The sequence below is a fragment of the Scleropages formosus genome, chromosome 13 (assembly GCF_900964775.1).
Source record: "Scleropages formosus chromosome 13, fSclFor1.1, whole genome shotgun sequence".
In the NCBI taxonomy this organism is placed as follows: Eukaryota; Metazoa; Chordata; class Actinopteri; order Osteoglossiformes; family Osteoglossidae; genus Scleropages; species Scleropages formosus.
The window spans coordinates 23,512,801-23,528,956 of NC_041818.1; the positions used below are offsets into that span (position 1 = coordinate 23,512,801).

Below are 16,156 nucleotides of genomic sequence, written 5' to 3' on the forward strand. Positions count from 1 at the left end.
AAAGGGGCTGGTGAGCATCAACAAGGCTGTGCAGCATGCTGGCGACTTTGGAGAACACTGAGAACCCCCTACACACACACACACACACACACACACACACACACACACACACACACACACACACACACACACGCACAGAGCTGAACTCAAGTACACCGGATCTCTCACTCTTGATATCTAACATAGAAAACATTACTTTCTGCTGCAAGTGACAGTTGCAAAAAGATCCTTTCGGGTCATTATATCCTGACCAGCAGGTAGCGCAGTGATTAAGGATGAGGAATTAGCCTGTAGGGGAGCTTCTATTGTACCCTTAAAAAAGCAACATGAATTTCTCTTTAAAATAACCGACTATACTAACTATATATTATTATTAGTCAGATAATTCAGGAAAGATTATTATTATTATTATTATTATTATAGACTGTGTCCAACCATTCTGTCAATTTGACTTTTTTTTGCAGAAATAATAAAGCCTTTCATTATTTTTTCATCGCTTATGGAAAAATGCATATATGCATCCGTATAAAGCTCCGGGAAACTAAGCTGTGATATGAAGCGACTGAGTGGAAAGGAATTCCACATATCTATATAATCAACATGAGGAATCAGGAAGGATTTGTGGAGGAGAGCGAAGGAGTCGCCACAAGGTCAAGAAAAGGACTGTCTCGCCCCCACGGGGGGCCCTGCTGTCAGGTGGCTGATTGATGTCTTTAGCTTTTATCAGTTTGCGTCTGATCGCTCATTCAAGGCCTGACGCAGAAAACGTAGGTGGAGGCGGAGGATGTACGGGCGACGGGCGGTGGGGGCTACGCTGCCCACTCCTCTACGCTCCAAGTCCAGATGCAGCGCAACTGCAATGTTTCAAAAAATAAACAAAAAATAATCTTTGACTTGCATGACTCACTTGCATTTGATTAAGGGGCATTTTGAACAGGAATAAATCCCCAATAGCAAAAACACACACACACACACAGGGATAAAAATGTGCTGTGTTTTGAACGCTTTTACCTCCTTGCACCTCCGAATTCAACCTGGATGACCGTGATTTCCAAGTTTTGAGGCCTAGAAACACACTGGACCACAAATATAATGGGGCTGTACTGGTGCAGCTCTTTGCCCCAAAAGGTCACCAAATCCATCTTCATCTGAGTATTATAAGCTTGACAGGGGATTTTTATTTATTTATTTCTTTCCCTCCTCCACAACAGCGGAACCCCAAAGAGCAATAACCCACAGCAACGCACACTCCAACGAAGAAGGTGGCTCCAAAGGAGCGCATGGCATCACGAGGCTGCGGGGCTGCTTTTATCCTCAAGTACGCAGGATCTTGGGAATATGGCTGCGGATCCACGTGAAAATTACGAGGTCCATTTTCTGCTCTTTCGGACGTTCTTTGGGACAGGCCGGGCCGAGGCCCAGCGGTGCTGCGGTGCGACAGGAGCGGCGGAGGAGACAGTCGTGAACAGGACACTAGGTGTCACCCTTGTGACTTTCACAGCCCTTCGGAAAGCATCTCCACTCCAAGGCCTGCAATAGAATCATATTTATATAAGACCTGTTTATCATTTATATCGCAACTTATACCCACTGTAATCCCAAGCAGATAGATACTGACTGCGTTGCTAGTGTATTTTTGCGCTATATGTAAATTACCACCATTAGTGTCATTATTTATGGTAGTTTACCGTGAGACGGTGTAATGGAAATGTTTTCCACACAGTTCGGTGCGTACGTGCGTGAACAAACATGCATTAAAAGGGACCGGAAATAGATGCGTGCCTGTTGGAATTAATTGAATTGGACCTATTATTAATTATACCGGCGATCAATAATCAAGGATCTTGAGGAGCAGTTACTGTACGCAGGTTCTCTTTGGTCTGAGGGCAAAAACAGAGAATTGTGTTTCTGGCAGTAATATGTGGAGATGTGCTTACGATACTGTTTGGTACCAATAGCAATATATGCGATAGTAAAATACATATGGAGAATTCCTTTGAATAACTGTGCTGATTGTGTGTGTGTGTGTGTGTGTGTGTGTGTGAAAGAGAGAGAGAGAGAGAGAGAGAGAGAGAGAGAGAGAGAGAGAGAGAGAGAGAGAGAGAGAGAGAGAGAGAGCACAATGAGGGAGGGGGCTCCTGTCCATACTTTTGAAAACTTTGTTTTTGCCCCCACTCGCCCATCCGCCGCCCGTCCCTACGGTGGGGGCGGGGCTCTTACTGGGAGAATCATTTTCCAGCTAGATGTGATCTCGGTGGCGCCACGTTTCCCGTATTGATCAATACGATGTGCAGATGATGAACCACATGGATGCACCATCACCACACCGGAGTTATAAACAGAAGAGGAAACGGAAAGAAGACAGAGGGACAGACAGACTGAAGGGAAAGAAGAAGAAATATCTGTACAGTTATATGGAGACCATACACACACACAGACAGATATACATATATACAAATATGTGTGTTTATTTACAATGAATGAAATTGATAAAATGAATATGTAATACAATTAAATTAATATATATATTTTTTGGGGACTATTTGCATGTCTTTATAGGGAACTTAAAAGTACTAGCAGATTTATTTAATTTCTGTTCAAGGAAAATATTGAACAATATTAATAGGTAAGAACAAAAATAAAGGCTCTGGACTGCATTATGACAAGTAGGTATCAATAGTGAATGTTGAACGCGAGTGTGAGTGAGTTATACTTTAGAAGTGTTTGCCTCATGTCAAATGGAAATAACTAGTGGTCTTACTGGCCATAAGTTCAGGGAGATGTTCAGTTCAGATGCCTAAGGGAGGTGGCTAAGGGTCCTAAATGTGTCTGCTTTGCCTCCCCCCCATCTACCCCATGCGGCCCTGTCTTCATGTGCAGTGATAGGGGGATGTGTGTTTATGTGTGTGTATGTTTGTGTGCATGTGTTTCCCCTGGAAACTTGCAGGAGGTGCAGATGTACTGAAAGTGTCTTGTCAGGTGAAGATCATCCTTCACCTGCTGTAGGGTCAGACCATCCGGGGAGATACACCATAGCAGCAGATGAGGAATATTCCATCCCACAGCACACTTTAACCCTTGTATTCTTGCCCTTGGCCACGGGGAACACCTGTTTAACCTCATTGTCCTCAGGTAGTGCGTTGAGCTGAGGTCTTTAGAGGCCCCAATGTGTACGGTGCACCTGTTAGGAGAAATATGGGTAACTTTTCTAGTTAACATTAATTGTGAGAACAGCTCAATAACAACAGGCACTAAGGGAGTGTGTCTTGTTTGCACCATCTGTGCTGCCCGACAGCATTGTTTCACTTGTAAAAATAAAAACCGGTCAGGGGATTATCTTCTATTCATTCTCTGAATAACGATAAAAATATTTTTGTTAAATCTATATTTAGTAGCCTATATGGTATCTTTGAAATTCTAAACGATTTCACCCACAGATGATCAAGTTGTTCCGTTCCAATTTAGGAGGTTCGTGGGTTTATATTTATAATGAAGGGATTCGGACTGTGTATTTAGCGTGTTAAAGTACGGCCGTTGGGTCGGCTACCGCTGCGTGATTACTGAAAACACTAGAGGGTCTTCATTCATTCAGATGGAAGGGTTCATCTTGTCATTCCCTCAAGAGCATCGCTGATGAAGAGATGCATTTGAGCTGAAGAACAGACAGCAGGCGTTGGTGACTATATGAGCAGGGCTGCCTGGCACCAATTTTTGCTGAGATCAACCTTTAAAACTATCAGGAAGGTGTTGGTGTTGAAGGGGAGCATGCAAGCGGAATGGGACACCACATCTCATTCTACCCTCTACTGACATTCACCGCAATGGGTGTGTGGGCACCTCTCATGATGTCATGCAACAATTACATGGTAACTGTGCAAAAATAATAATAATAATAATAATAATAATAATAATAATAATAATAATAATAATAAATAAGGGAGACACTTAAGGAAATAAGATGATGAGGGTGATGAAGAGTGAGGAAATGATGGACATGAGGAGGAATATGGAGAGAGATAAAGGGGAAGATTAGGAAAACGAGGGCGGAGGTGATGAGGGAGATGGAGACAGATGAAGGGAGAGATGAAGGCGATGGTGGAGGAGATGATCGATGCACCGCAACCCTTTTCCGAAGAACGTCTTCATTTGCCTCCATCGGCTTCAATTTGCGTGATTCCCGCAATGACAGACAGGAGGACGGGTTGCAGTCTACGCGTCCACGGCGCGCGAGCCATTTGCCACATAATAAAAAAAGAGCGAGAGAAACAAATGCAAATAAAACAGCATCGCTTTTCTCTCGCGCGTCGCCGCGCGGGCGCGCGCGCGCGCGTTTTATCCGCGCACCGAAGAAGAATGACACTTGTGGATGTAATCGAAGCGAAAATCCAGCACATTGTCAACGTGTTTTTTAAGGAATTAATAACGTTTCGGACTCCTCATTCGTGCGGACCGCGGATTTCCAACGTGTATTCTCGCAGTTACGGGTTGCGATATTAAAACAGATACATGACATGTTTTATAGACTATTCTATTTTGAAATAGTAGCTGAAACGTGTAAAACCGCAGAGGTGTGAAAACAGGACGCGTAAGAAAACAGGAATGTTTCACACAATATATTTTTCTAACCACCGACTGTAAGATGTACGGAACATTATTTTAGACATACGACGTGTCCTCCTACCATTCCAAACTGAATCTCATCTGATCAGGCTCTTTTGACACCTTTCTTTGCCAGGTTTTATTTAGAAATCTGTCAAACGTCAAGCAACCCGCAAAAAAAAACGCAATAAAAAGACACGTCCAGAGATGCCCGTTTTCTGGAGAAAAAAGTACAGAACACATTTAAAAAAAAAAGCAAATATTCAGCAAATTCTGTTACTGTATTGTATTACTTAATCACACACTTCTGGATAAACGATTAAAATTCGCCGATGCTTTTTTAATAAAATCCCATGTAACCGCCTTCCGCTACAGTCACAGCAGTTGTTACTTGTTATTAGACACAAACAACGAGACCGAAGCCGCACTCCACGCATCCGAAGCGTCCGTCGCACAAGTGCGGCGAACTTCGGCTCAGTCTCAATGGCGCGGTCGACCCCGCCCACAAACCAATCAGAAGCCCATCTGCAGCCGAGCCACGCCTCCGGCGTGGCCTCTGATTGGCCAAGGGGCTGCGGGTTCGCGGACTGAGCGACAGGCGCCCGGCCGAACGGTCCACAGTGTGTTCGGGCAGCGCGAGCCGAGAGCATCCCGGAGTCCGAGAGGCTGCGCGCGGCGGACTTGGTGCGGAGCCTCCCTCACGTTTCCTTTATCACATTCTTCAACCGCGCAGCCAACCTATTTCCTACCCGGGCAGATATAATACCTTTTTTAATCCGGATTTTGATTTTTTTTTTTTTTTTAAATTAAAAATCGACAGCAAAAGCAGCAGTTTCAGTGCTGCGGGTTACAGCGGAGCTGGAGAGATAAATCAAACGCGCGCAAGACTTAGAGCGTGGAGATCTCCCTCACTGTGCGTTACTGGGAATACTGGGGACCGAGGACTGCGCTGGACTCGTGCCACTGAGGGTCTGTATGCAGCAGCAGCAGCAGCAGCAGCAGCGCTTCACACATCCATCCCCTGGCTCGTTTCTTGTGTCATTTTATTTATATTTTGTCTTAACGCATCAGGTTTTTTTTTGTTTGTTTGTTTAATCATTATTTTTTCGCTGTGGATTCTTTTTCATGCCAGAAGCGCATTTTGAAATAATTACAAATTTTGGCAAAAAGGAGAAAAAAAAAAACCTCGCTGAGACATCAGCGACCTACCTGATGGAGATGATGGTTATAATGTAATATTTCAGAGACATCTGGAGGCATCTGGAGCCGTGGGATGCTGAGAGGATCCACTCTGATGTGTGTGTCTGTGTTTTTTTTGGAATTTGATTTCGCTCTGCATGGGTATGTCTTTTTGCGGAATGCTCCGGTACTTTGAACCATTTTTCTGACAGCATGGGCCGTTTGTAGGGCCCTTTTTTCTTCTCTTCTACAAAATGGTCGGTACTCCACACCAGTCTTGGCTCCCAGTTTGTCACCCATCCACCGCATCCGAGCGCGTGGGGTGAAGCCGCTTTGCCGACTCCCTCCAGGATGCGTGATCACCGATGCCACCTCTGTGGTCCTTGCAATTCACCAATAATCTAAAAATTAACAGTTTTTAAAAACATGAAGTCGGTGGAACGTGGATCTCTACTACGGGAATAAATCAGATGCGGAGGGGAGGGGGGGACAGGCGCCGGCCACATCGAGAGCCGCATCAACTGGTTACATTTTGGCTAAATCTGACATTCACTTGACAACTTTTTTTTTTCTCTCTTTCCTTCGATGAGGATTTTGCACTTTTGGTTAATAATTACGAAATGCGCTCGTGCGGACGGAAGAGGCGCGTGACCACCGAAGGAGTTGCACTTTAGACGAAGAAGAAGCAATTTATCTGTTTGTTTGTTTTTTTTTTTTTTTTTTTTTTTTTTTTTTTTTGCGGCGACGGCGTGTGTGTGTGAGAGAGCGCGCGCGTGTATATGTGTGTGTGCGCGCGCCTGTGTGTGTGCGCGCGCGCGCCTGTGTGTGTGCGTGTGTGCGCGCGTGTGGAAATAGATCAACAAGTATAATGAGCTCTGCAGAGATGGATTTCGCGCAGATCGTGCTGGTGGCTCTGCTGTGCTGGAGTGGGGTCGACGCCGTGATCAACCTCAAGTACTCCGTGGACGAGGAGCAGAGAGCGGGCACGGTCATCGCGAACGTGGCCAAGGACGCCAAGGACGCTGGCTTCGTGGTGGACCCCAGACAGCCGTCCCTGCGGGTCATCTCCAACTCGGAGCCGCACTGGGTGGACATCAGCCCGGCGGGGCTGCTCATCACCAAGCAGAAGATCGACCGGGACGCCGCGTGCCGGCAGACCCCCAAGTGCGTCATATCGCTGGAGGTGATGTCCAACTCCATGGAGATCTGCGTGATCAAGATCGAGATCAAGGACCTGAACGACAACGCGCCCCGCTTCCCCACCGACCACATCGACGTGGAGATCTCGGAGAACGCGTCCCCGGGCACGCGCTTCCCCCTGGAGGCGGCCAGCGACCCGGATTCGGGCACCTTCGGCGTGCAGACCTACGAGATCACCCCGAACGACCTGTTCGGCCTGGAGATCAAGACGAGAGGCGACGGCTCCAAGATAGCGGAGCTGGTGGTGGAGAAGAGCCTGGACAGGGAGACGCAGTCGCACTACAGCTACGAGATCACGGCCGTGGACGGCGGAGACCCGCCCAAGTACGGCACCGTGCAGCTGAACGTGAAGGTGCTGGACTCGAACGACAACAACCCGGTGTTCGAGGAGCCCGTGTACACGGTGAACGTGATGGAGAACTCGCCCGTGAACACGCTGGTGATCGACCTGAACGCCACGGACCCGGACGAGGGCAGCAACGGCGAGGTGCTCTACTCCTTCAACAGCTACGTGAGCGAGAAGACCCGGGACGTGTTCAAGATCGACCCGCGCACCGGCCTCATCACCGTGAGCGGCCTCCTCGACTACGAGTCCACGCACATCTACGAGATCGACGTGCAAGCCAAGGACCTGGGACCCAACTCGATCCCGGCGCACTGCAAGGTGACGGTGAACGTGATGGACGCGAACGACAACGTGCCCGTGATCAGCCTGCTCTCGGTGCACAGCGAGATCGTGGAGGTGAGCGAGAGCGCGCCGCTCGGCTACGTGATCGCGCTCGTGCGCGTCTCGGACCGCGACGCGGGCGCCAACGGCAAGGTGCAGTGCAGGCTGCAGGGCAACGTGCCCTTCCGGCTGCAGGAGTACGAGAGCTTCTCCACCATCCTGGTGGACGGCCGCCTGGACAGGGAGCAGAGGGACACCTACAACCTGACGATCGAGGCGGAGGACGGCGGCACGCCCTCCCTGAAGACCACCAAGTCCTTCGTGGTGCGGGTGACGGACGAGAACGACAACCCGCCGCACTTCACGAAGCCGCACTACCAGGAGATGATCCTGGAGAACAACACGCCCGGCGCGTACCTGCTGTCGGTGTCGGCGCGCGACCCGGACCTGGGCCTCAACGGCACCGTCACCTACCAGATCGTGCCGTCGCAGGTGCGCGACATGCCCGTGTTCACGTACGTGTCCATCAACCCCAACTCGGGCGACATCTACGCGCTGAGGTCCTTCAACCACGAGCACACGCGCACCTTCGAGTTCAAGGTGCTGGCCAAGGACGGGGGCAACCCGTCGCTCTCCAGCAACGCCACGGTGCGCATCGTGGTGCTCGACGTGAACGACAACACGCCCGTGATGACCACCCCGCCGCTGGTCAACGGCACCGCCGAGGTGTCCATCCCCAGGAACGCAGGTGTGGGCTACCTGGTCACGCAGGTGAAGGCGGATGACTACGACGAGGGCGAGAACGGCAGGCTCACCTACTCCATCTCGGAGGGGGACCGCGCCTTCTTCGAGATCGACCAGGTGAACGGGGAGGTGCGCACCACCAGGATGTTCGGCGAGAACGCCAAGACCACGTACGAGATCACCGTGGTGGCCCACGACCACGGCAAGACCTCCCTGTCGGCCTCCGCCTTCATCGTGGTCTACCTGTCCCCGGACCTGAACGCGCAGGAGTCCATGGGACCCGTGAACCTGTCGCTCATCTTCATCATCGCCCTGGGCTCCATCGCCGCCATCCTCTTCGTCACCATGATCTTCGTGGCCGTCAAGTGCAAGAGGGACAACAAGGAGATCCGCACGTACAACTGCAGGTAACAACAACACACACAAACTTTGTCTGAAACTTTACATATGTGTGTTTTTATGCAGCGTATTATTATAGTTGTGCGCAGACATTTCGATAAGTCATTTATATTTGATCATCATTGATTGCGCGTGGAAGCATTTCTGAACTTCTGCATGGTCGTAGCCGCTGTAACTTGTGCCTGTGTGTGTGCGTGTGCGTGTGCGTGTGTGTGTGTGTGCGTGTTTGTGTGCACGCGCCCGGGTGTGCATGTGCATGCACGCGCCGGCGGGAGCGCGCGTTTCCCTTGTTGCCCGAGCGCGCCGTTTTCGCCACACCTGCGGTCGCTTTGCGTAAAGAAGAAGGAAAAAAAAAAAAGCTCCAATCTGTAAATCCCAGTAAACCCGCGCGCGGGTCCGCTGTTGTTCCGCTTCTTTCATGATCATTTCATGTCCATCAGAAATCCCAACAATTACACATCATTTTACCCTGAATTCACATTGCCTGCGTTAAATTCCGACAATATCATTCTTGTGCCACTTTTTGCTACAATTGTAAGTGCTGATATATTTTGTAACAATAAGTGTAATGACATTTTTTTTTTCAATAGGATGCATTTAATATACCGAAATGGCACACGGATCAACCATATTTTCCTAGATATTTCAGATGAGATTTTTAAGACTGTTTCTTGTTAACAGATGCAGTGTGTGTCTCACTGTGTTTCACGGATGCCCAGCTGTTAGCCTGCTCCCTGTGCTGGACCTCACACTAGCCTGGGCTGTCCCTGCACACATCAGACCCTTAAACCTGACCGTTTATCATACAAATCAACCTTTTACCCGATTCATACACAAACGAACACACCAGCTTTAGATGTGTTCCACAAGGCACTGAAAATTCCCATCCTCAACATTATGTAATAAAATGATCATTTTTTTCCTGCCAGTCAGTTCTTCGGTTCTTCCCAAAAACATTCATACCCTTTCTGGTTCCGAAGAAATTATTACCAACTGCCTTGCTACACGACATAAGTCATGTCAACAAAAAATGCAGATCAGAGATACTAAAAGAACAGATACATCAGCAGAGAGAATAAAAGTCATAAATCAAAAAATCTGAGGGAATTTGAAGAGTCAAAGTGACTGGAAAGGAGACAAAACATCAGGGACAGTGGCACAAATACATTTGTTTTACTGATATGTTGTTCCCCTCCACGGGTGTTCGGTTTTTGGCTGTTTACAATCTATTTATATTTACAGCACCCCATTATCTGCGAAGCACTGCGCACAGATTATCGTCACGCACTGTAAGAATAACGCAGCTGTCTCCATCAGTCACCTGACGCACCTTTCATACTCACACAGCCCTAAGTTTAAGTCTGACGCGCCGCTGTGTCGCCGTGTAGAATTAACAACATCGCAATAACGTCGACAGCGAAATACAAGGCCCAGATTGTCAGAATGTGATTTCCACTGAAAAATATGAGAATAATTGCCTTTATGTGCGGACTGTGCGCTGCTGCATTCCCATATTTCAGCCTCATAACTACCCAACATTTCCATATAAATTGCATTTGTAGGTTTAAACTTAAAGCATCTCCATACGCCATACCGTGGATGCTGTTGAGGGTGTTATTGAGCGATTAAGCCGTCCGGGGAGTGTGTATTTTACCGCTGTCCACCAGTTCGCACAGCTGCGGGGGGTATGCAATGTGATCGTTGTTCGAATGCGGTCGATTGGACATTGACGCAATAGAGTAATCGCTCTCTTTATGGCTACCGAGTGGCCGGCGCAGAAGTGCGGACTGGGGGTTCTGCTTCACCTGTGTGTTTCGTGGCCTCTGGACGAATAGGGTGGGAATACAGCGCTCTGTGTGCTGCAGTGAGGAAATGGCATTTTGGCCTTGATGCCCATCGTTGCTCATTTGCATGCACCCAAGGCCTCGCTGGGTTGTTTTCACAACAATGCTCTGTATAGTGGGCTCTGGACTAGTGTGACCCCGCACCGAACAAGCGGTTATTAATAACCGAAGCATGGGCTTTGTACACGCTGTCAAAGTTCACAGTCTGACGCAAGTCACTACAGAAATCCACTCGGACGTCCTCATAGTAAACAAATAGCTGCCAAAATCTCAAGCGCATTTACATTTACATTTATTCATTTGGCAGCCGCTTTTTTTCCGAAGCGACGAGGAACTCGGAGTAAACAAAAGTGCATTTCACCGACAGACGGAGAGACAGAGCTACAGACAGGCGATTGACAGCGTACGGTCACGTGGTCCGACACCACCATTTCTGCCAGCATACGCGACACAAACAGCTGCGTATAGAACTTATAGGGAGCTTTTTTAACAGATAAGTATTGAAGGTTTATTGAGCAGATAGAGCAGGGGAGAAGTGGGTCCAAGAGAGGTGTGTTTCGAGATTCTTCCAGAGGGATTCAGCAGCTCTGAGGGGCAGAGGGAGATCATTCCGCCACATTGAATCCAGAAGGGAAAGCATTTTAGCGCTTTTGATTTTGAACTCCTTGAGTGTGGGACCACCGGGCGGCCACAGGTGGACGGTTGCTGAGGTCCAGCTGAGGTGTAGCTACTGTTCACATTGGTATTTGTACAGAACGACACAAGCTGGTCGGAGGAGGCGGCCTCTGGCGATGTTAAGTGCTGTGCGTCAGCTTGTTTTCAATAAACTGGCCTTGGGTGCTCAACGTAACACCCGGGGTGGCTGTAGCCATGCATGTCCCCCACCTCCGCCCCCCGCCCAGGATTCGGCGACACCGCCGCCGCCGCCAAAGAAGCAAGCCCATCTTTGCGCCAGATTCCCGATTAGTCGTCGCGGCGTGAAAGCCACCCAAGTGTCAGACAGCGGCGCACGCAAAGGTGTAATCTTCCTCTTAATTATTTTCATTAAGGAAGCTGCTCTGTTACGGAAATAGCTTAAGTAAAAAAAAAAAAAAAAAAAAAATCCACTAAGACAAGATGGCTCGGCACACACAAAAAAGGGAAGAAAAAACGCAGAAGTAGGTCCTTTAAACACCCCCTAATCCTTTTTCAAACAAATACAGGTTTTTGTTCGGGCCCGAAAAGCTGTACCTGCTGAGGTCTTTAATCTATATTGATGTATGGTGCTTTCAGCGCAACCTTCCTTACAAACGCGCATCTCTCTTATTTGCAAATTAGTGTTCGCTGTCGGCTTCGCTGAGGACCCTCCCCGTCCACGTCTCCATTCAGCCACCAAAGCGCGGAGAACAAGGACGGAACGCGGCGCTTTCATTGCCGTTATTAAGACAGACCCCGAGTCGCACGCCCACCCCTCCCCCCGCCCGTCTCTTTCTAAATCCCGAGGCGAGCGGTTTTTGCGATGCTGTCGCGACGATAAGGTGCAGCTCTGTTTCCTTTCTTCCTCCTCCTCCTCTTCTTCTTTTAATTCTTCGAAGAACAAGAAGGGAGGATCGTTCGGACGCAGGTGGCGTCACGATGAAAAATGGATTCGGGAGAGCGAGGCTGGAACCTTCCAGATTTATGGGTGTTGTTTATGCAGAAAATCTTTTTTTGTCCTCTAGATACATTCATTCAGAAAAGAACATAGGAATAAATGGCCGCTCTTTCCGGTGGAGGCCGGAATAAAGCAGCCGGGCCGTGAGCGTGTGCTGCGTATGGCTATTCACATAGGTGAGGCTCGGAGAACTTTGCGGGGCCTGAGACGTCCCAGTGAAATGAGAGCGGAAGGCAGGCGCTGCAGCTCTGCACCAAAACGGTGCGTGGGGAAATTCTCCAACGGAGGCAGTCTTCCATGAAAAAGCAAAATGTTTATTTAATTGAATTTATTTATTTATTTTCCATTTTGGACCGGAGCGAATCAGATTCAGCGAATTTTAATTCTCAGCCCTTTTCGCGGTACTTGGCATCCTCTTGCCGGCATCCTCTTGCCGTGACGCGAAAGGGCGCCGGGTCGGGCTCCGAAACCTCGCCGTGTCCCCCCTCGGTGGCTCTCTCTGTTTGTGCACGTTGTGCGTTTTGTGACTGGGCATGTTTGCATCGTGATTGCTTGTCCGAGGCGCAGCATGGGACCGCGGCGGCGCCTCGCCGCATGGCGCTGCTGCAGGCCTGGACTGTCGCGGAGAGCCGCCGAGGCAGAGCACTGCTTTATTGAGTCTGTTCAGTTTCTTCTACCTGCACAGGGTGGCGGAGTACTCCTACGGCAACCAGAAGAAGTCGAGCAAGAAGAAGAAGCTCAGCAAGAACGACATCCGGCTGGTGCCGCGCGACGTCGAGGAGACGGACAAGATGAACGTGGTGAGTTGCTCGTCTCTCACCTCCTCGCTCAACTACTTCGACTACCACCAGCAGACCTTGCCTCTGGGCTGCCGGCGCTCGGAAAGCACCTTCCTCAACGTGGAGAGCCAGAACTCACGCAATGCTGCCCCCAACCACGGCTATCACCACACCTTCACCGGGCAGGGTCCACAGCAGCCTGACCTCATCATCAACGGCATGCCACTGCCAGAGGTGAGACCCGCTCTGTCCTACAGAGGGGAGGGGCTGGGGTGGGACTGGATGTGGAGGGGAGGGGGGGCACCGTTTCCAAGCCTGCCACTTTTCACCAGCGCACTGTCATGAATGTTTGACACCATGCATGTCGCACCGCATTCCAACACACACCGAGCGTGAGGTTCGAGCATGTGTTCCAGCAGCTTGGCGCCGCAGACAGGTGCGCGGTTACTCAGCCGCTGGTGGAATTCCACCCCCGCCGATGGCGAACGTGGTGCTCGTCTTGCTCTTTTCCCGCTCCCTGAACCTTCGCGGGGTGCCACCTGAGCTCGCGAAGACACAGGTCGCGTGACTTCTGCAACCGTGTCGCCGAAGCGTCTTTGTGAGCTCGGATGAGGGAGATCCTCTCGTTACGGCGAGCGCGCCAGGCGGCTCTTGGAGGCCTGACAAAATGGACCGTCTGGCTCGCGTCTCCGCTTTGTGTCGAGCAATCAGGACCGGACAGGAGCTTGAAGACGTGCCAGTGGTGCCGACTTCGCCAGTCAGCTGCACCAAGTCGTTTCTGGTGTCATTTCATTCCAGAATAAATGCTTGAAACCAGCAGATGAGCCAGCACATACTAATTATTTTTATTATCTCCAAAACAACATAAATTAGACCAAAAAAAAAAAAAGAAAAACGACAAATGGACTCATGCGCGGCAGTGGTTTGCTGTTGTGTTTTGTCAGATGTGGATAAGAGTGCTACTGGATGAAAAAAAAAAAACAGTCATTGCAGAGGCTATCAAAGCAGACAGGCTGTACACCAGCACTCCTGATCTTTATGTTATGGATTTTTGGCTTTGTGAGCCGGTCTATTGGATCCCTTGGACAGCCTTCTTTTTCCGCCCATGCTTTGTCTACTGAGTGGGTTGGGGGGGGTGGGCCAGCATATCCTGTTCCAAAGGGTGGCGAAAACCACATGTAATTGACAGAATGACTCAAATCAAAGAGTGTATGAAGGAACCAAAGAAAAGAAAAAATAAGAAACCAATAACAACAAATGACGAGTGAAGAAAAGCGGCGTAAGAAACGCACCTGTGAGTAGAGTGGTTGGTGAAACGTGCGCTGTGGTCGCGGGGATCAATAAGGCGCTCGCCGCAGCAGCGCCGGGTGGCCGGGCCTTCCGAGAGGCGGCGGGAGCGCCGTGGGGGTCTGCTGGCGCCACACCGCTTTATTGACACCCAGGTAGCGTTGGGGTCATGCTCCCCGCAACCACGTGTCTGCAAGGATGAACTGTGGGAGGGAGGAAACAAAGGAATTACGAGGCGCTGGAAGAAATCGGAGAGCGGTCACCAGGCGCGGCGGCTTAGACGTCAAATAAAGGGACCTTTGTGGCTGGATTAGGGGTTCTTTATTTGTCACGCTTAATGAAAAAAAAGGGGGGGGGGACAAAACAAATAAGGTAGCAGATTGATTTTTATTATCTCATATGCAAAGCTTACGTGTCTCGTTGGCCGACGAGCGAGGAGCGAGTGTGTGTGTGTGCGTGCGTGCCTTAATGCCAGGTGTCCGAGACCCGGCTTACTATGTCACTTTCACATCTCTAATCATCCGGCTCATAAAAGGCGGCGCTGCTTAGCATGCAAATGCCGTCGTGGCCCGCGGACCGCGCGACGTTGACAAACATCCCTTTGACCACAGGCTCCTTGCGCTGGCTGCGGGCAGAGACGGGGCGCCCGTGGGTACCGCGTAGATACACTGCGAGGTGCTTAGAAGGGGAGGAGGGGAAGGGAAGAGAGGGAGACGTGCGGAGACTGTCCGATTGAGGGTACACCGCTGCGTTTTACTTGCATTTATGGAAATTGGTACAAAACGGTCCTCCCACTATCGATATCGAAAGAAAACGCCGACGCTGGCACTCAGACTAAAGACTCGGTGTCGTTCAGTGGGATCTGGACCTGAAGGCATGCGATGTCGGGCGGTCATGAACTCCTCGTCCCCGTCCGCTGAAAAAGGTTCCCGGTTCCGGGGGAGCATCACATCACCATGCCTAGAGTTCTTTAACCCTTTAACCCTTGGGCTGAGTTCATGACACTTTCATCAAAGTCAACTTTATTGTCATTTCCACAATATGCTTAGGACATACATTGGAGTGAAAGAGCATTTCTTCTTGACCAGAGTGTGAACATAGAGGACGACGTGTACTGCCGCTACTACAATAATTTACAGCGACAAGCTATAAAACTAAAAACACTCCGCGATAAATTATAATGATATGTTTGGTTCAATAAATAGAAATGTGAACAGATTTTACAGGGGATAGTGCAAAAAAGTGAGGGGTTTTTTTTGTGCGATAATTGTTTGTAGGTCGATATAGAATGAATTTAAGAAATACAGCAGCTGCACTTGGTATGGACACCAATTTAAGTTTTTCAGCAGAAACTGTCAGTGGCATGAAAAAAAGACATTCTGCGGAGTCCGTATTAAAGTGGCTGGTGTCGTTCTGGATGGGGGGTGTGAGTGTGGGGGTTGGAGTTTAAAAGTCAGATATTTTTGGTGTTCCTTCCCAGAATATTTCAGCCCAGTATAATTCTTCATAAAGCAATTATAAAACATAGATGATCACCCAATGTGGTGTTACACATTTTAATTAACTTCATTCCTGGTCATTATCACAAGTTCTTACTCTTACTTTTGGAATTTATGGTCTATAGACTTCATCTACCTCTAATTATACTACTCGTGTGTGTGTGAACTCCTGGACTTGGCATTTGATACTCTTTGGACCTTACCGAACACTCGGCCAATCATTTCCTATGGCCAGCCAGATGTGACCGGACACATCAAAGATTCATAAAATTTCAGTAAAACACACAAAATTCAATTAAAACTGGTGACCATGAATTTTATGTGTC

At 49.2% G+C, this 16,156-nt stretch overlaps 1 protein-coding gene across 4 annotated transcripts in view; it reads left to right on the forward strand.

Annotated features, from left to right (window-relative positions):
• The first annotated feature begins 6,565 nt into the window (after window positions 1-6,565).
• Window positions 6,566-16,156, forward strand: part of pcdh19 (protocadherin 19) — a 57,335-nt gene continuing 47,744 nt past the window's right edge. The window contains exons 1-2 of one of the 4 annotated variants that reach the window (XM_029257378.1): window positions 6,566-8,796; window positions 12,933-13,278. In XM_029257378.1, the coding sequence (XP_029113211.1) occupies window positions 6,647-8,796; window positions 12,933-13,278 (2,496 nt within the window). In that variant the 5' untranslated portion in view covers window positions 6,566-6,646. The remainder of the gene's footprint in view (window positions 8,797-12,932; window positions 13,279-16,156) is intronic. The other 3 variants (XM_029257379.1, XM_018733429.2, XM_029257380.1) reach the window with 3 other exon arrangements.